General features: G+C 45.3%; 1 protein-coding gene across 2 annotated transcripts in view; it reads right to left on the bottom strand.

Moving 5' to 3' along the window:
• Plxna4 (plexin A4) overlaps positions 1-20,751 on the bottom strand; it is a 439,299-nt gene that overhangs the window by 79,350 nt on the left and 339,198 nt on the right. For both annotated transcript variants that reach the window (XM_003467879.5, XM_063240611.1), the window contains exons 5-9: positions 19,840-19,940; positions 10,220-10,343; positions 9,400-9,553; positions 7,960-8,059; positions 6,072-6,186 (exon numbers count right to left, since the gene is read on the bottom strand). In XM_003467879.5, coding sequence (XP_003467927.2) covers positions 6,072-6,186; positions 7,960-8,059; positions 9,400-9,553; positions 10,220-10,343; positions 19,840-19,940 — 594 coding nt within the window. The remainder of the gene's footprint in view (positions 1-6,071; positions 6,187-7,959; positions 8,060-9,399; positions 9,554-10,219; positions 10,344-19,839; positions 19,941-20,751) is intronic.

Here is a 20,751-nt window from a genome sequence, read left to right as displayed (position 1 = left end):
CCCTCTCATCACCTCAGCCCCCATCAATTTCGAAAGACATGCCAGTTCTAGACCTAACCGAACCCTCAAATTTATACTCACCTTTTCAGGTCCAGGGTGCCCAATACAAAAACGTAATGCAACATATATTTTCTTGCTGTTTCCCAAGTTTATAATGCCATTAGCGTGATCTACGATAGTCTGATTTATGGAGAGAGCAATGTAGTAATACAGAAAGGAAATATCCATAACCCCAATGGGGGAGGGGCAGCTGAGACTGATGGAAAGTGCAGTTGTCTGGAGAAATGGCAAGCCAGTAATTGAATACCTGAAGTAGGGGGTGGTACATGGGTTGGAAATAAGTTCTTGAGCTGGGTTTGGCTTATTTCCTCAAAGGCAGTTGATGGGCACGGCAAGGGTAGTTTTGTTCCCTGGGGAAGTACCCCAGGATGGCTGCCAGGAGGAAGGGAGGTAGAATGACAAGGTAGTGGTCTGATTTTCCTCTAGAGTCAGGGTTAAATGCCCTTTGCTTGTCTTGACTCAAGACACTGGGTTTCTTTCAGCACCAGGGGAAACAGCAATCTAGAGGCCTTCCCTGCCAGCTCTTCAGTTTTAGAATAAAGTTGACCCTGTAGGATACCAGAGTTCATGGCTCCACATATCTTCTCAGGGAAGCTGTGGATAATGGGAGATATTGGGAAACTCTTGTTAGCACCTCTTTGCATATCAAATGGATTTATTCCACCTCTTCTGATCTTATAACCGGTCTCCAAAGTAAGCACACTGATTGAACTCAAGAGGAAATGTGTTGCTGGGAATCTCCTCTCTGAGCCTGCCTTGTACTTGTGGGCCAGGTATGCATGTCCTTGTAGCAGAGTCCCTTCAGCACAATGCCTGGGTAATACAGCTCCATTGTCAGGTCATGTTGCTCTTCAGTTTAGAAGAGAGGTAATAGCAAAATAGTCCATCAAGAACCAATACATGCCAATGGATTGTTTTTCCCAAGAATATGGGCCAGTCGAGGAGGCTGATGTGGCCCTGCAGAAGAGTTCCAAAGCCACCAGGGGACCAGTGGTTATTCCAGCTCTGTTAATGCCAACCTAGCAAAAGGCCATTCTGGGGGATGGTACAAAGTCTCTGGGCATACAGGGAGAATAGGACTGAGGACAACAGTCACTGTCACCTCAGTTTGCTTCTACTCATTTCTCTTTTTCCTTTTCTTTGTGGTGCTCAGGCTCTGGCAGCTGATCTGAGTGTCTAGAGTTGTTATCACAATTCTGTCATTCGCTGAAACAAAATCATGCCTTTGTAACAGGAATATAGTTACCATAATGGACATATGTTACTGGGCATTCTGTTTCTAATAATTGTAATTATGCTGGAATATTTGCTCCTTCTATAACAGCACAATCATCTACCAGTTCTTCGTTCCAGACCAATAACTTTGCTTGAATGTGCTCTTTGTTCAGGAAAAAAAGAAGAGGTAATTCAACATTCCTGGTGACAGTCAACAAAGCCAGTGTTGAAACTGGAAGACACAGTTGAAAGCATTCTGAAGGATACAAGATGGTTCTGGGCAGGTGAAAAACCATCTGGCAACCTAACTTCTGGTTAACCAAAGGACTCTATCAGCATCTCTCCTCATAGAGTAAAGGAAAAGGAGACCCTTGGGACTTCCAGAAAAGTCACTGAGGCCTGTGCTTTGCCTGTATTCCAAGAGAATAGAGCTGGGCCTGAGGTCCAGAGGAGCTGCTGGCCCTGACACTAATAGGCATCCTGTTAGATACAACTGATAGCGCCTAGCCTTGAGGTCATTCTCTTTCAATAAGAACATATCTTGGCTGTGGATTTCTCTGAGGTGTTTTCCAGTTTGCTTCTATTTACAATTACAGAATGTCAGAAAGCATGTGGATGCATAACCTTGTTTTATGAATCTTTAAATACAGGTCTTTCACACATCTTTTAAACTTTCATAGCAGCTTGCTTATGGAGAATGCTTGGGGTAATGAAGGATGAACAGTTATATCAGACCTGATGTACCCTGGATCTGCATGGCGCCCAAAGGCACATGTGTTAAGGGCTGCTTCCCAGTGTGAGGCTATTGGAAAATAATGGCGGAAACCTTAAGAGGTGAACATTATGGGTAGTCGTAGGTCATTAGGGAGTTGCGTTTGAAGGGAGCTGTGGGACCAGGGTCTCTTCTCTTTTTTACTTCCTGGATGCCATGCAGTGAACAGTTTGCTCTATCACATGTTTATCACCATGATGTGCTTCCTTTCTATCAGCCCACAAGAGATGGGGTGGGGGCCACCTGACCATGGACTGAAACTCCAAAACGGTGAGCCAAAATAAACCTTGCTTCTGTTTAGGTTGATTTATCCCAGGAATTTATTACAGTAGCAGCAACTTGATCAACATAATAGTAAAACTTGAGAGCATAATGCTGTGAATAAGTTCTTCCCTTGGAATTAAGAGAAGATATTTGTGTCTGAAGGTTTCCATACACTCAGTTTTCAATTGTGCATTTTTATTTGTTTTTTCATCAGTTTTTTTTTATTAGCCTTTGTTTTTCTATCCTCCTGATACTGCCTCTGCCAGGAAATAAAGAGCACAAAACAAAAAAATCCAATAGGAAGAAAATGCTGTTTTCCATTAGTAGCCATAGATTTTTGTTTTGAGTTCTGAAGATAACCACCTCCTTCCACAAATCCAAAATGACTAGTGTTAATCAACATTTCCCAAAGATTTAACTTACTTATTTCCCCTTTGGTACATTCATCAGGAAGTTGATGCTACAATAGCCACCTCACGTGGTCAATTTTGCCTTCACCATTTTCATATTCAAAATGGCCCTAGGACTGAGCTAGGCAGAGTGCAACCTCCAAGTTTGGACCAGAAAAATTCCTTAGGACTTCCCTCTTATAGAATAAACAAACACCCAAGATAAAGAGGAGACACATTCATTCCAACAACATATGATAAGTGAGACATGGGCAATGCCGAGTTACTTGGAAGCCTCTTTTTATTGGCCTTTGAGGTTACTATAATGATACTCTTGGGAAATGGAAAGAATTGAAAGGCAGCAGTGGTAGATGGGTCCCTCTCCAGTGCATTCTATTGGCCATATTGCTCCAGGCCTGTTCCTTCTTAGGTGCTGTGATGGTTGCTCTTGATTGTCAACCTGATTGACTTGAGAGATGCCTAAATTAATAAAGGGTGTATCCGAGTAGATGATGTGAGTGTGACCTTGAGGACTCTTCCTTTTTGGCTCTTCCCCTGCTCTCTGCTTCCTGGTTGCCATGGCTGAAGCAGCTTACTATTATGCTCTTATATCAAGAGCTTTCTTTCTTGGCACCAGCTGGCCATGAACTGAAACTGAGCCAAAAGAAATATTTCTTCCTTTCAGTTGTATACATCAGGTATTTGGTATTTGTATATGTAAGTCGTGTATGTCAAATGTTTGGTCACAGTAAAGATGAAAACTAATATGGGGGCCCTGGCACCAAATCCTCTGCAAGGCTGTGTCTGCCCCTGCCCCCAGCAGATTTTGCCTATGCCAGATATTGAAGAAGTCTTATGTTTAGCTCCTAGTCTGGGTACCTGAAGATGCCATTCTGCCACAGAGACCCCTGCATTTCACTTGGAAGCATGGTAGGCTCTTGTTTTTGTTCTTGTTCTTTTTCTGAATAGCAGATGCAGGCTCCTTTTTTACATTTAAAAGAAAGACGATTGGGATGAATGGAGCAAATAAAAGAAAGAGCAGAAATTGCAAACCTACTTCAGGTAATTAAATAATTAGAGGCCTTTGAAATCCATCAGACTGCTCAATTGTTCTGTTTTCATTTTAGTCTTTGGCCTCTCTACATATCGAACTTCTGGCAGACATGCCCATTGGAAAAGCTGGAGAGAGGCTGGAAGTCACTTTGTCTTGATTCCTATCAGGTTATTTGCAGATGTCAGAAGCAAACCAGACAGGATGCTTCCTTGGACTCTGTTACCTGGTCTTGGGTAGAGGGGGGTATATTTCCCCTTTTGCTCCTGTGCCAGCATAAAGATCTGACTGGGTTAATCAGATCACGTAGCCTTTTACCAGTTCTCATGCCAAACCTATGCTCACTGGCTGTCTGACTCATATCTCTCCTGTTACCTTTATATCCGTTTTGTCTTTTTTAGAGAAAAGCACAGAGGTGACGCATACACAGGAGACTCATTCCTGCTAGAGCCAAGTTGCAACTGCTTTCTTTCCTTTTCCTGATTATGAATCAAAGCAGCCAATCCTAGCCAGGCAGACTTCTTGCAGAGAAAGAGCGTCTTATGTCTATGGTTTCTATAATCTCTTCTTGTTTTTATCTGAAACCTGCCAGTATCTTGCTAGAAATCAAGACAAAGTGGCTTTTACTCCTTCTCCAGTTTTTCAGACTGCTGGATAAGGCAAGGGTTTGTGCACGCAAAGGCCCAAAGGAAAAAAATAAAGAAATAAAATTCCATTGCACTATCTATTAGATTTCAAAGGTCTTGAGTTATTTAATTGTCTTGGAGGTTTTCAGATTTTTTTTTCTTTTTTGATTGCTTCCTTCCTTCCCCACTCAATCAGTATCATTCTTTCCCTCTGATGCCCTTACCACCCCCTCCTTCTAAAAATCTCTGCTTTGTCACCACATGAGATTCCATAGCCATCCAGCCCCAGACCAAATGGGGCTTAGGCTTAGAGTTTCTGTGAGCTACACATAGCTTTCCTGTTCCCTCCAGCAGGGGAGCTCAGCACAACAGGTGTAGGGATGGATATGGATCCATCTCTTCTTCCAGCCTCTGACACACAATAGCCTCCCTTTTGTCATTCAGCATTTGGCCAATGTTGGAGCTCCTAGTGGGGTATAAGTCTAGGTGAGGGGAAGAGGGTTCTGATGTGCCCCTCTATTCTCTTCTTGCCCTCCCCATCTCCAGATCTCTGCATCAGGACAGTCCCCTGCTTGTACCGCCTGTGTAAGTGTATGAAGGGACTGGAGGGTACATCCAGGACTTGGGGTAAGGGGGTAAAGTACTAGGCCTGTTTGAGTCTGAAGTTGGCTGATAGGGTGAAAGTAAGGCTGGCTGTAGCTCTTCAAGTTGGGAAAGCTGCATGATAGTGCCAGAGAATTCACTGGAATCCAAACAATGCTGCATATATTCATAATTATGTTTTCAATATCTATCTCTCTATTCCAAACAACAGCATTCTAAAGCACCTCTTTGTGCAGAATAACTTACAACTCAAGCAGCAGTAAGAGCCACACAAACTCACAAGAAATATCACAATGGATGGACAACTGATTTTCCAAAATGTACTTCTGCCCAGGGAGTGACTTTAAGATCTTTGCACACACTAATATTCTAACAGAGGTCACAGCTTCGGCAGAATGCATTTGTATTTCAGTGATGAAGAGTTTCAAGGAGAAGAATAAGAATGGAGAGTTAACCATGGAATCTACCTCACCTTTGAGGATTTGCAGGTAGGGAACAAGGGACTGAGCATCACTTCTCCAGGAGAGCTTGTGAAGCCTACACTGGTCAAGCTCTTCCTGCATGCTTGGTTGGCTGGAGCAGGCACCTTTATTCAGGCAGCAGGGATGCTGTTGTTTTGGGACCCACATTCTGAGAGCTGCTGCTTTGGTTAATATGTCTACCATTTATTTATATCTCTGTTTTCTTTACTAACTTGCCTTTTTGGTCTCCATTCATCTCTGTAACCATTGTTCTGAGTGACAGAAGAGGAGCCTGCATATAGTTCTGTTGTTTACCTATAATTATTTCTGAGATACTTTTTCCATCTCCTTGGAATTGTTCTAGAACTTACCTGGTATGAAGAAGCTTCTCTTGGCTGAGTGGCCCAGTTGCCTGATTATCTATAGCTGGACCACCAGGGCTGCCCCAGAACTCATGGACCAGTGGAGTGTTTAGCCTCTTAACTGCTTCCATGAAAAGCCCTCAGAGTCCGACTGGGGAGGAAGGCGTGGGCCTGGGGTTTCCTTTGGCTTCTTCTCTTGAAAGAATGCCTGTCTTTGTGCCCTAAATTCATGGCAAGGGGCACCATTATCCACACATTGGGGACCTACCGCAGGTAGCTTCACACGGCCCTCCTGGAAGGAGCATGTCTTGGGGTCGTGGGTGCATACATGCCGGTATTTACACCAGTGACAGCGGTATGGGCTCTCCACACAGGAAAGGCACCTGGGCACAGGAGAGGAGAGGCACAGATCATAGAACTGGGCGAACCTCAAGTACCGAGCCTAAATTCCTTGAGTCCACCAAAATATCAATATTCAAATAAACCACTCTCAAACACAAGACAGTCACCAACAACTTGGCCAAGGGATAATTAGCTGTTTGGGTCCTTCTCCCATGAATCTCAGTGCTGATGTCTCTGGGACAATCCTGGCATCTTGTATTATACTTCATTATTAGCTGTCCAAATCTCCTGAGTCCTCTAAGCTATATACTCCTGGAGGGCAGGCATTGAGTCCAAGAGTTTTATTAATTTTGATCCCATTGTATCTAATCAACAATAGATTACTTTGCATATAGCAATGCTTAAAATCATTTAGTGGATAGAACAGAAACTTCACACATGGTTTCACCTACCAGCTCTGCTCTCGTAGGGGTAAGAATGGGTGGAAAGTTTAGGCAACCAAGAAGTAAAGTTCCAGGCAGCTCCATGCAAAGAAGCCAGAAAGGGATCTCTGGTATTGAAGCAAATTTCTGCCTGGAAGTGCTGGGTACCTCCCTCCATGGGGCCCCAGAGAGCCCTAAGAGCTCAGAGCTACCCTAGCTAGATTGAAAGCCCTAATATTCCACCAGTTACCTGTCCTACATGGAGTGGAACACAGAACAGCATGTTAAATCAAGAAAGGCACGAAGAAGTCATGCTTTGTGGTTCGCAAACTGTGTTCTATGAGACCTTGGGGGTTTTATGGAGCTCCTTTAGAGAATGTGCAGAGTTGTGTGGAAGAGCTTCAAGTATCCTCAACCCTTCACCAAGTAGTTTCTACTTTCATCTGTTTTGTTTGTTGGCCTTCCATACCAAATTTCAGTTGAAAAAAAGGTTTGTACGCTGAAAAATAAAAAACCTTGCATATCAACAGTGTAGTCCATCCTTCAATTTATAGAGGAAATATTAATGTAATCAGAGCAAAAGATAAGCAGTGCTTGACTTATGGGTCAGGCAGGGCTCTAAATGATGTCCTGTGTCCTGGCTCTCTCATCTTTCATAGCTTCTAGCAAGAGAAGTAGTCGCCATTCAGAGGTATCAACCAGCATAGTGTCCTAGCTCATGGTTGCTCTGATGGGACAGTGTCCGGCAATGTCAGTTGCTAAATCTCTGAGTGCTAGGTTGGAAGGAGTATCTTCATTGCTTCTTTATAGAGGATAGCAGAGCACAGAATGATTGTTTCCTAGCTAGAGCAACTCCACAGCCTGACCCTCTGCCCTACATGCCTGCTATTGGGAAGAAAATGCTTAATTGAAACAAATTCAGAGCCAGAGACAGACTTCCTGACCTTCCCTGCACACTTATGGCTCCCTCTGGCCCTCACCAGCCTGTGTTCTGATCTGGCCTTAGGGCTCTGTGGAAGGCGAGCATTCAGCCCTCCCTGGACACACATGGGGGCTTTTCTTCTTCCTTACGGCCCTCCTCTAATCACAGTACTAGCTGTTCTGTGCTTTGGATGAGGCACTTCTCCAGCAGATGGTGGAACACAATCAAGTTAGACAGATCTATGCTAGGGAAGATGTGTGAGCACAAGATGCATGGAGACCTCACCCCACAGTTCACACTCGTGTTCCCTCTAGTGTTCATTAACCCTGCAAGTACTAGAGGAAAAAGGCCCATCTCCTTCTGAGGCAAATAAAACCTCTATGATGACTCCATGGAACTGTGGTGGGGTGTTCTCATCTGCACAAACTTGAGCCCAGGAATAGGGATCTGAGTGAGGCTGATACACTTACGAATTATGGACACTGCAGTTGTAGAAGATAAAGCTGGTGCTAGCAAAGGTCATTCCTGTCTCTTTGGATTTGAGTTGCAGCTGTACAACATGGTGATCCCCTGCAAAGTAGAGCAAGCCAAGAGATTAAGGCCCCACTGGCATGCATGCATGCTGGGAAAGGGGAGCCTGCCCCCTGGTGTGTCATCAGCTCTTACAGCTCTCTGATTCAGCAAGGCCCAGCCTGGGGGCCACCCCGAAAGCACAAATAGAATGCTGTTCAACTGTATTCTCCCTTCAACACTTTAGCACTTATTGGTCTCAAGTGCTGGTCACAACCCCACCCCCTAAACACATACTATGTACACACAGAGAGGCAGGTATTCAAAAGTGCATCACATGTGCCAAATCCTTGCCAGCCTCACAGAATCTCTCTCTCTCTCTCTCTCTCTCTCTCTCTCTCTCTCTCTCTGTCTCTCTCTCCTCTCTCTCTCTCTTTCTCTCTGTCTCTCTTACACAAACACACACACACACACACACACACACACACACACACACACAAACACACACACAGATGAGCAGCCAGTAAAAAACAATGCTTCACCTCACAGGACTGCTGCCACAGCTACACAGTGATTCTGTGCATACGTACAAGTGTGCCTACCACAGGGGCTCATTTCCCATCTTTGTAAAGAGCAGTTCTGATGTCAACGCCTCAGGGGAACCCAGGGCTCCATGGGACAAGAAGCACAGGAAACCTCAGATGGCACCAAGCTGGAGTTAGAGCCCATGTTTAATTCACAGCTCTGACCCTAGACCCCCACTTCTGGCCTTGTTCTCTGCCTTCCTGGAGAGTCTCATTAATCAATCAGCTTCAAATAAATGTGACAGCCAAAATGGGAGGGACAATATGGAATCAATCAGCCTAGGCTGGCCAGTGCCTTGCCAGAGCTGAGCCTCTGTCCAGTCCCATCTCTCCGAGGGTACCTGGACACAAACAACAGGCCTCTGTGAGAAGCGGGGAGGGGAGATGGGGCAGATCCAGGTCAGAGGCCCAGCTATGTAACAGAGGGCTGCAGGGCCAGTTGCCCCTCATCCTCCCATCACGGCTCCTGACTGCCTTCCTTCTTTCAAGGCCCGCTTTGGGCCTTGATAGTAGGCTGCTGTCCCAGCCTCCATCAACCTTGTCTGCAGCGGCTCCTTGCCTGGCATGCGGTAGATATTTGTATGCTAATTTGGGGCTGACATAGAAGGCTTCTAACAGCAAATTTCAAGGGCAAAGCAGGAAAACTTCATCGCCCCTCTTCCTGTGTATAACATAGTCACCAACTCACTTCTTCCTTTGAACCACCCCTGTCCATAGGTTCCTCAGCCCCCACATATCTGTGATGAGTTCTTCTACCCAGACAGAAAGAAGGAGAGCCTGCTCCCCAGCTTTGCCTCTGGGGAGGGATGTACTCACCATTTTCTGTGATGATCCGGGGCACCTCTTTGGCTGCTGGAGAGTAGCAGTGGATCTGATTGCCTACCACCAGCCCATCCATCTCTGACAGGTCCTCAAAGGTACAGTTGACACCCGCTGACAGCTCTGGGACATTGTATGTCTCCAGGACCAGCTGTGAACAGCCAGACAGGAAAGAAAGAGGAGGAGTACCAAATGGAGAAAGAAAAGAGATGGAACAAAGGAAGAAGAAGTGCAAGAAAAAGAGGTAGACAAAGGAGAGGCCACATTAACCTAAGAGAAGGAGAGTTCAGTTTTGTTACGAGAGCAGTGTGGAGGATGTGGTGGCATAGAAAGAGACAAAAATAGAATCTGAGTGCATTTGGCCACAGCAAATGGGGATGTTTCAGGAATTTGTGTGGGGAGAGACCACAGTGGAGGATCTCATCCATTAGTTCCAATTTGGGAAAAACCACATCACTCATCACTAAATGCCCAGTGCTAGAATTTTGAAGGCATCTGCATACCTTTCTCCATCTGTACATGCATTGCCCCTCCTTTTTTTGATAAAGATATCACCCCTAATACCCTTTGCCATTCTTTTGACCATTTTTGGTAGGATCATTTGCCTTATCTTTCTGCTCATTATGAGTAGAGCCTCTTCATTCATATTCTTGTCCAGGTCCCTCTCTTGGGTCCCCACTGCACAGCTATAGGTAACATCTCCTGCCCTATTTTAGAGCTGCTCTTCCTGTTAAACGTGGTCCAGCACTCCTGAGGAGTCTTGGACTCATGCCTTTTGGTGGAAAGAGTTCTTCCTCTTGGATCCTGCCCCACTCACCAGTACGTTGTACTGAGAGACAGAGATGTTGTTGGGATGAACTGTTAGCCGGACACACTGCTTCATCTCTGAGGCGAACCTGCGGGATTCCCTGGATCGCTCGCACCGTTCCTTCCGGGTACACCTGGGAAGGGACATACTGATGGGTTACTTAGGGAAAAACCACTTGGTCCAGAGGTCAGGCAATTCCAGCAGCTCTCAGGATGTGTCCAAAGTCAACATGCCTGGACCTAACCATTTTGTTTCCTTCCTCAAATCCTCCTCCTCCTCCATACCCAATTTGGAAAAGATGGCCATTGCTCTCATCATTCCTGCAATGCAAAATATTGGAGAGTCATCCTAAACTCCACTCCTGACCTTGAAATTCAGATCAGGAGTTGGCCAGTCCCGTGTATTCTACCTCAACACCCATCCTTAGCTTGTTGCCATCCTCCTCCCCTCTTCAGCAAATTGAAATGAACTCTTTTGTGCCTCTATGCGGTAAAACAAAAAAAAAGTACAATTAATGCTGTTGCCAAGTGCCATCCAACAGAAAATCAAGCTTGTAAAAATATTACAGTCATCTTTACCCATTTATTCACCAGACCTGGCACTATGTGACTGCTATCTCTTCCGGAAAATCAAAGTGACCATGAAAGGTAAATATTTTGAATCAATTCATGACATCGAGGCAGCCATGGAGCTCAGCTATGTAGACTCATGAAAAAGGACTTCCAGAACTGCTTTAGAAAGTGGCAAGAATGATGGGATAAACATGTTTGAAATGAGTCAAAGCATTTTGAGGGAAATTTAGGGCAACCTGTTTTTTACTGTAATATTTTTAAAATTTAAACACACACCAAATATTTCAATCAGATTCTATCTCCCAGACTTCTTCCTTGCCTTTGCACAAGTCAGTTCAGCTTTTCTGTTTGGACTTCCTCACCTTCCCTAGCAGACAGAAGATAAATGTGAGTGGGCAGGAGAGAGGGCAGGAAGGATCAAAGGAGTGGGAGTGGCAGTTAGACCATACTCCTCATGGGAATCCCAGTTGTATGCCACAGGGGAACTGCTGTACAGGTTTATCATTGTTTAGTGCTCTGTGTAGTACAAAATGTACCATTCCAGTATGACCTGGGATCTTACAGTTCTCACTGATGAGGGCTTATAAAAGATACATATGAAAAAATGAACTTTACTCAAATGCACAGATCCCAAGAGTTCACTGCATGGAGGGATCTGGGTTTCAGGGGATGGTATTTAATGTGAGTCAGACAAGCCTTGTGAAGACAGAGCCTTACATAGTGTCTGGGGGAAGTCTGGACTCGTGAGTCTGCTGTGGACAGGAAGAGGGACTAACTTAGATGAGGTAGAACTGTGGAGAAATCACTCCTGAGCATCTCCTTTGGTCAAGGGAAGTATGAGGAGCTGTTGTGAGACAGGAGGAAGTCCTGACAGGTGTTTATTAGAAAACAGGGCAGTCAATGGTAAGATCCACAAGGGGGATGTGTAAGCAGAGGGCACATCTGTCTCAAGAGGTAGATAGGCACAGTGTGGGCCGAAGAGATGAGGGAAAAAACTCCCTGGACACTTTGAGTGACTCTTGGAAATCCGTCAGAGCCAGAGGAAACTGTGGGCTGTCTATCCTCTCGGCCACAGGAAAGAAGGCATTCTTGCTATAGTAGGGGGGACAATGCAAAGCCCTGCTGAGAGGAGAATTTGACTACCAAAAGGGAAACCAATTTACTTAACCTGCCCTACTAAGGATGAGGTGCAAAGGAGACAGAGACTGAGAGTAGACTGGGTGGTGTGTACTGCAACAGTAAAAAAGCAATCCTGAGCAATGTAATGGTGGCCACTAGTTGTGAATGTTTACAAGGCACTGTGATTAGGGCTTTATATTCTATGCCACTTCAATCTGGTGACAATGCCTCAACAAACCTTCTTTAGAGGTCAATAAACTGCAGAAGAGGATGATGATGAAGTAACCTTCCTAGGTCACTGGCCAATCAGACACAGAGGAATGCAGAGTCTCTGTTTCCTCCTACTGTGTATGAGCCCTGAAGCATGTAGACTTTAAAGTGAAAGGTAGATCCTCTTGCTGCAGACTAAACCCATTTTCTTAGCCATCTTAATTTTCCTATTGTGTCCTTAGGGCAATTTAAACATCTCCTCTCCATCCTTTTCTCTTGGCTAATGGCTTTTTCTGCTGTCCCCTGGAAAGCACCTTGAAAATCACTACAACTTGCAGAACAAAGCCAAACCCTCCAGGTTGCCTCCCAGAGACCTCAACCCTCAAGGGAAAGGTCAGATATGAGTCTGGTTATCCCGTGGCACTCCCTGGCTGTTCTAGCAGACCCAAGGAAAGTGTCTGCCTCAAAGTCTTGGGAGTTAATTTACCAGGCCAGCTACTCTGCGAGGACTCCATTACCTTCAGCCATTAAGCTAATGTTATGGACTTTTCCAGAGTGTCGGCACTGACATGGCTATTAATAGTGTTATTACTCCCATTAACGGCAGACCCAGAGAGCTGGTGTGGGCTTGAATTATTCACTGACTCCCCAACTTTGAAGTTCCTGTTTCTAAGAGCAATCAGTAGGTCTAAAAAATGTCTTTGATTAAATTATAGAGAGAGAAAAATGGAGCTGCTACCAAGCCAAATATCACATGGAGGTACCAAATAGAGATTCAGACAGAAGAGAGGAGTCTTCTTGCAGGATAAAAGGAAACAAAGCCGTCTCAGGACAAGTTTGATTTGCATTATGTGCTACTTCTTAAGTTCATTGGGTTGCATCCTGCCAATGCTTTGGAGAGACTCAAACTAATTAATCATCATCTTGTCCCCAAATGTACAGAAACCATGTATAATTTACAACTTTCAACATTCCGTCTAAGTGTAATGTTAGGCCAACCAACTACTCAGCCTCTTGGTTCACCCATGTTCTCATCTATAAAACAGGGATAAAACAGTAGTAGTATCTAACATGATTTTTATGTGGATTAAATACTATGTGAGTATAGCATTTAGAACAGAATATATCTCAAAATAACCCCTCAATAAATATTAGCTCATATTATTAACTCATTTACTCCTCTAAACTATAACTGATACAGAAGCATCAGTCTTCTTGTAGATCAGATCCTGGGGGCAAATCAAAGGAACTAAGGGAGGATGCAGCAATTCTCACAAGGGAGGAGGGCAACTCAGTGGCCAGGAGGGAGAAGACACAGAAAGAAGTATAGGTTGTAGCTGTTTTCTTAGTAGCTGTCAAATGGTATCGAGGACTCAGCTATCTAATTGTAAAGTCAAGTTTAAGGTCAGAGCTGTGGATATTTTGACATTTCTGCTACCCTTCAGGGCCCAGGAGGGTGGAGATTGCAAATGTCCAAAAGCACAGACAATTGACCTTAAATGCGATAGGATAATGGAGGGATAGAAGGCATTCCCTCTGAAGTCTATGGGGTCTGTCAACATAATGGCCTTTTGCTCTTTCAGGACTATGATTTCTGTGATTTCCCATTTGACCAGGCCAGAGCCAGGAAACGTTCAAAGGGTTAATTCAGTGACTCATGGAGGGGATCCTGAGATGTTTCTTCCAAAAGGGCTCCAGGTTCTTTTAAAAGCATGTACTCAACTCCCCGCATCTCTATAGCAAGGGCACTTAAGGAAGAAAGGAGATCATGCTTCACCTGGTTGCCAAGAAGGAAAACTGGAGCTTACATGGACAGAGAAAATGCTTGCTCTGTGACTTCCAGTTTTCCAGACAATTATCCCTGCCACCATCATTGTCACTCTTGCCCCCAGACACAGATCTCCTGGTGGCCAGCAGGAAGGAAGCAGGTCTCAAGGAGATACACCAGCTCCCCAAAGTTAGAGACCTTTGCTGTTGGGCTCTTCTTTCCTCCCTCTCTCACTCTCCTTCCTCTGTACAGCTGTCCCTCAGGCCCAGATCAGAGGGAAACCAGCTAACAGCCCTTGGGGAGAAAGACTCAGGGTCCCTGGAAGGGGTTATTATTCAAGTCAGTGGTTCCAATGAGATTATCCTCTCTAATGAAGCAGCCACCTCCGCCCTCCCCTAAGCCTGAACTTTCACTGCTGGAGAATTCCCAGCCAAGTGGAAAATTAGACGGGAGAGGAATGGAGAAAGGAAGGGGATGAGGGAGAAGGAGAGAGGTAGTGATTAAGTTCAGTAGAAATTAATTCCTAAATACAGAGATTCAAATATTAGCTCCCAGTGCTGCTGGCAAGGCAAACAAATTTAGCCATGGAAATGAGGTTGTCTGTGAGGTTGGACTGGGTGAGCATCCACGCTAGAGGGGTCATTGCTGGTCCACCTCCCCTGGCCCGCCAGCAGAGGCCTACTGGGAGTGGATATCAAAACTTACTTCCCTCTTCTCCCCACAGATTTCCCCGAATCCTAAACACTTCATAGTGGCTATGGCTTTTGCTTAAGGTGCACCACTGAGGAATCTGTGTTTGTAACACAAGGACACTGAAAAAGAATAGATGGTGGGAGAGGGACCTTCCCAAGAGGGCCTAGCTGTAGTTTTGACCTTGAATGCACCCTAAAGACCCAAGTGGCACTATCAGGAGGTGGTGGACCATTTAGGAAATGGGACCTAGTAAAAGGAAGTTAGATTGTTAGTAGTGTCGTTGAGGAAGACATTGAAACTCAGGTCCCTTCTTAGTTTTCTCTTTGCGTCCTTCCTGCCATGAAGTGAACAGACTTCTGTACCACATGCTGCCAACATGGTGCAATGTGCAACCACAAGCCTAAGGCCACAGGACGAAGCAGTTGTGGACTGAAACCTCTCAAAATTTGAACTAAATTAAATCCTTCCTTCTTTAAGTTGACTATCTCAGGTATTTTGTCACAGTGACATAAAACTTTCTATTATCAGAGGCCTGCTCTTAACCAGGAGATCATGGGAGACACTTCACTCATTGCTATCACAACTGGGGCCTCTGAAAAGGGAAAAGCCATGTTTTCTAATTGTTCCCTTGTCCTCTGCAGGAATGCCTATAGACAGGTGCACATGCATGTATGTAGCCTGGAGGAAGGTAGAGCAGGGGATTCTCTTGGCAGATGGTTTCTTATATAAAGGGGGTGGAAAAGACAAGTGCTTTTAAAGTCAGGATTCTAGGTCCAGTGACGGACACCACAGTCTCATAGAAGTACTGATAGGTTGTTCCACCTAAATACTGAAAGTAATGCCCAGTACAGAAAAACCAAGGTCAGTTTATAATTTCTCTTCTGCTACTATCTACTGACAACTGATCCCATCACTGTTTTCCATCTTTAAGGATCCAAACCCAACCTGAGCAGCACCTGATAGTGAATTCATACTTGTTCCCTGCAGGAGATCATAGAACTTAAAAGAGGCAGCAGGTACAGGGGAACCCCAAGAACTCTCTGGGTTCATGCAGCAGCCAAGTGGCCTGACTCACCTCTGTCCACTGCCATGTTGGGCCATATACTTCTCTAAGAGGCCAGGCTCTGCCCTGGGTCCTAGGCTAGAGTCTTGCCTTGGCTTTCTTTTAGCCATCTTTCCAAGAAATGATTAATTGAACACAAATCTTAGGTGTTAGTAAGAAGATGCCCAGAGAATGTCCTCTTTTCTTTTCTTTCTTTTTTTTTTTTTTATCGGTACCAGGGATCGAACTCACGACTGCCTGCTTGCAAGGCAGGTGCTTATGCCGCTGAGCTAAATCCCCAGCCCTGAGAGTGTCCTCTTTTCTAAGTAGCCAAATTATACTGAGCAATTGGTTTCCCAAAGAGAAGATGAATGGAGTATTATTGTCTTCTCTTAGTTGTTAGGTAGCACCGTTTAGAATACTTACATTCACGAAGGTTGAGGAGCGTTTAGGAAAGAAAAGGTGGGGAGTGTGCTAGAGTGTAGAGAAAGCAGGAGAAGCCAAAGTTATGTGTCATAGCTAATCCACTCTCCTTCTAATCTAATTCTTCATAAGGAAGATGTCACCTAGTTCTTGAGACACTGCAACAATGACCCTGATTGATTGTGATCAGTCTCACTGTACTTCATTCAACAGCCTGGTGTTTCCATGTCCATTAATGTAACCACTGCAGAGGCTGCAGAATTAGCTGCACAGAAGAGGACACTAACAATTCCTCATCACTACCTAGACCTTGTGTCACTGACCCTAATGACCACTAACTTAGCAGGTCAGCATTAAGTAGCCTTTGGGTATAAGTTAAAAAATAAATCAAACAAGGCTAGGACATGCTAAGGAGAAGTGAGGAAGGACTCACATTTTAGAAACAAGTTGTCTTTCGTTAAGAGGATGATCAGCAATGACTTATGGGGTGAGCTGCTCACTGTGCACTTTCCTGGGTGGCAGTTACCCTGACTGCCTGGCTGGCTAAGGCTGCCCAAGAGGAGGGAGACTTTCTGAGAGTGGATTGGTCCCAGCCACCCTGTCATTCGTGGGGTTGTGAAGAGAGGAAGGTCCATGGAGGAGCTCTGGGGACCCAGACTACACTGACAGGGTCACAGTTCAAGACTGCTTCAGGCATAAGCAAGGATTTTCTGCACACTATGAACCATAGTTCTTTTCATCACTATTCAGAAGTGTGGCACTGAATCCAGACTGTGTCTATCCAAGGATGGGTCCTTAGGTCTAACCCATCCCTCCCACACTGGATAACACTATCTTTTCTTTTCCCTCACTCCCTGCTTCTTGGCAATGACTATTAGAAAAAACAAGGAGTTCTGGAAAGGAGCCCATGCCAACATACTGGGGAGGGCCTCCTTTCAAGAGAAGAGATCTGGAAAGAGGCACATTCTCAGGGGCAGGAGGCTTCACAAAGTCAGAGCTGATCTTCTTCCTGTCATCTTGGGTTCCAAGAGCCTCCCAGGAGTGACACTGATGATTCTTCCTCGAAAAGGGACTGTCTGGGCCAGTGGATGGCTCTGCTGGACCTGGCAGGCTCTGCTGGCAGGTGGGCTCCCATAACCCACTGAGATCCAGATAGGCTTCTGCGTCTGGGCTTGAAGCCAAGGGAGAGGGAGCTAGGAGGGGGCTGAGGACCTGCTAATCCTGGTCACTTGAGGGACCCCGCCAGGCCCGGGACAGGACACAGCTGTGACAGGCCAAATGCAAACTGGCTTGTAGGATGTATTTCACCTTCATCCAAGTCAGAGCAGGTGGGCTCAGGCATGGAGCAATTTCCTGGGAATACAAGGTCAAGACTCAGAGCCAAATAAATACCAGCTTTGTTGAGCTGTCATTGTCATTAGAAAGGGTGGGGCTGGGAGCTACAGAGCAAAGCAGCAGCAGTGAGGCTTCTCACTGCTGGGCTGGGAGGACAAACAGAGGGGAGCAACAGGAGGAGGGTTTAAATTACAGGAGCATTTCTTAAGCATGTTCAGCCTGCAATCCCCCAGGGACCTTACCAGTACAAAAGCCCATTCAGTCACGAGGGCCACCTGTTGGTAGAGGCCCCATCCTCAGGCTGCTGATGCCTGAGCTTTCTTCTGTCTGTTTCTGTCTCTCCTAACACACACACACACACACACACACACACACATACACCCCAGTGTCTTTCCCTTCCCATAATGTTACAATCCCTTTCCTGTCTACAGTGATGGGGGAACTTGGCCAAAGCACCTGAGAAAATAAACTGACCTTCACACCTCCAGAATCTGTTCCTCTGTTCTCTTCTCTAATCTTCCTGAGGGCTGGACTTGCTGGGGACACTTGATAAGTGACGGGGTCACTTAGCACAGGGTCTTGCCCCATGTGCTTGGTTGATATCCCTGTCACTCAGAGAAGTGGGCAAACCTGACATCTCATCTCCAAGTCACAGGTGAGGAGACTAGGACACTGGAGGACTTTGCACTGAGATTTGGTGACAGGTGCTCCCAGTTCATGTCCATGGCTGTTTTCTTTATGCCACACTGAGAGGAGACCTGGCAGCTTTCTTGGGCAGCCTGATGGCTGCTTTCAGAACCACTCACGCTCGCCCTTTGTCTTACTCCTCTTTTCTGTTGGTATAGAAGAGGAAACTGAGGACACACAAGAAGTAATGTCTTCTCCTGTCATTTCTACTAAACTCAGCTATGGGGACAGGAGTCTCTGTCACTTCCTCAGAGCCTCAATGTCTCCGCGGCTCACAGGTCTTGGTGACATGTGGGGCCAAAGCAGCACTGCCGCAGAGACCAGGGCAAACATGGAAACCTGCATTTGGATTCTGAAGACCTAAAGTCTCAGAGAGGATCCAGCTTTGGGTTTGGAACTCAATCTCTTTCTGAGAGGTCTCCCTGTGTGGGACAGAAAAACACTCTCTTCCTGCCTATAAAACATCATCTAGGGGACTCTTTTTGACTGATGGGAGCCCATCTATACTTTGAAAGCCGTCTTGCCAGCCTCTTAGGCAGGCCATGCCTAGGTGCCACTACTTTTGGTTACCATGTAACCTTGGTGTCAACTTGAGAGCCATCTTTGTTCTGTCTCTGAGTTTTGTATATTGCAGTGTGGCTCAATGGTTCTCCATTTCTTCCCACCAAAAAATATCTGAAAGACTCCAGTTATCCCTTAAGGAACTCAAGTCCTCTTTATGCCTGAGATTGTCATTAGAAATGAGGAAGGAGCCTCTCCTCTTAGAGAGGATATGTTAGAATTTAGGAGGAGGTTTCTAATTTTTAGAATTTAAGAGAGTGTTCTTTCCTTTGGGAGGGGAGAGAAAAGAACCTTACTTATCACTTTCTTATGGTTGACAGTTACTGGTAAATGCCATTGGTCACAGAGTATTCAGGCTCTTAGTAGGAAAATCAAAGTCTTTTCCTTAATTTTAATGTGTATTTAACTTGGAAAGTATAGTTTTAGGTGCTGATATGAAGCAATAGTTGTGCTGGAACCAAGTTTCACTGGAATGGAATCAAACCATGGTTGTCAAGTCTAGGCAGCAGCGCTAAGGGTTTCTGGATCTTCCCAAAATGGCTTTAGCTCCTCTATTCTTATTTCTTGGCTGGCTAGCTGTCCTCTATGACCTATGCTTTGGTTTATTTACCATAACACTGTTGATTTCCTCTGAGTTCTAGAGAACACAATGGAGCCAGCACAAGAGAGGGTACATTGGGTATGCCAGCCCTTGGGGCAGGCTTCCTTGGTCCAGTGACACTGGGCACAATGCATTGACAGTCAGCAGATGGGTATTATGACAGAAGAGGGAGGGTCTTCAGGTGATATACTCTTGACCTGCACATCCAAGTATCAGGAAATTACATGGAGAAACCAGGAGGTATGTTAAGTAGACAGCACCTATATTGCAGAATACATACTGACATGATCTATGTGAAGCTTAAGAACAAAACAGTCCCATCCAGCTACATTGTACAGCCATATCACTGTGAGGAAAGTCCCAGGATGTCGCTTCCTTTGGCTCTGCAAGGTGTAATTATTCAGTGTAATAGGCATGTCCTGGTCTGTCACCATGCATTTCTTATGAGAAATGAACAACTTAAAGTGAAGTCAGAAAGAACAAAAGAAGGGAGGAGATACAAAGGATGCAAGAAAGAAAGAGTGAGAGAAAGAGAAAAGAGAGAATGGAGGAAGGAAATGGGATGAGAGAGAAGAGGAGGAAGATGATCACAGCGAGGAGACAAGAGGCTGTACTCACGTGTTGTGCAGCACACACCAGCCACAGTGGGGATCGCCAGAGCCAAGGCACTCACTACAGCTCTGATACTGACTGCAGGACTCCACAGGGACTCTGGTGAGCTAGGACAGCACAACAGGGAGAAAATGGTCACGATTCTGCTGAACAGCCACTCACCTACAGGAAGAGATGCTGTGCTAAATAACATGGTATCATTTGAAACGCTGTAGAAGGACCAAGGGTGCTCAGAGGCCCCTAACCGAAGGAAGTGAGGGAGCCCATCACAGCAGGTGGCTACACAGCCTTCAGGAGGTGCAACCCTCTACTACATTCTTAAAAGTCTCCATAGAGTTCATATTGTTACAAATGACACTTATGCAATGTATTTTTAAAATTTCCTTTCACGCACCACCCCCAAATATCTCTGTGAACATCCAATCCATCATGTATTTGTTGCCCATCAATGCGGTAAACCAGAGTGTTCATCTTTCTCCTTCTTTTGCTTCAGTCTTGCCAGTGTGCTTCCTTTTCTTTCTAGCCATTCCATGAAGTCTCTGCATTTTTGATGTAGAAAGTATACAGACCAGACCATGAGTTTCTCTCCCGCTGCTTCTTGCCCTTTTCACGAGGTACTTAACTCACTGCACGACTGTTCCCTGTCCTCTTTCTCCTTCTCAAAATGTTGGCCAACTGGCTCCCAACTGGCTCTACACATTTTCATGATGGTGCTTTCACAGCGCAGCCTTGCTATTTCCCCCTCTGCCCACGCCCTTTTCATGACTTGAGAGGTTTCTTCTCCAACCCAAAAACTGTATATTAGCTTTCACCAGCAGCTTGTTACTGTAAAATGTTAAAATGTTCCACATGACATTTTTACTTATCCCAAATGCTTCCATTTCCTGTGTGCTCTTAGATATCTTTTGAATTTCTTTG

Source organism: Cavia porcellus, unplaced genomic scaffold (assembly GCF_034190915.1).
Source record: "Cavia porcellus strain 051 isolate PalLab524CR breed Dunkin Hartley unplaced genomic scaffold, mCavPor4.1 scaffold_2, whole genome shotgun sequence".
NCBI lineage: Eukaryota > Metazoa > Chordata > Mammalia > Rodentia > Caviidae > Cavia > Cavia porcellus.
The sequence above is the reverse complement of the archived record's forward strand: the minus strand, read 5'-3'. Positions and strand labels throughout refer to the sequence as shown.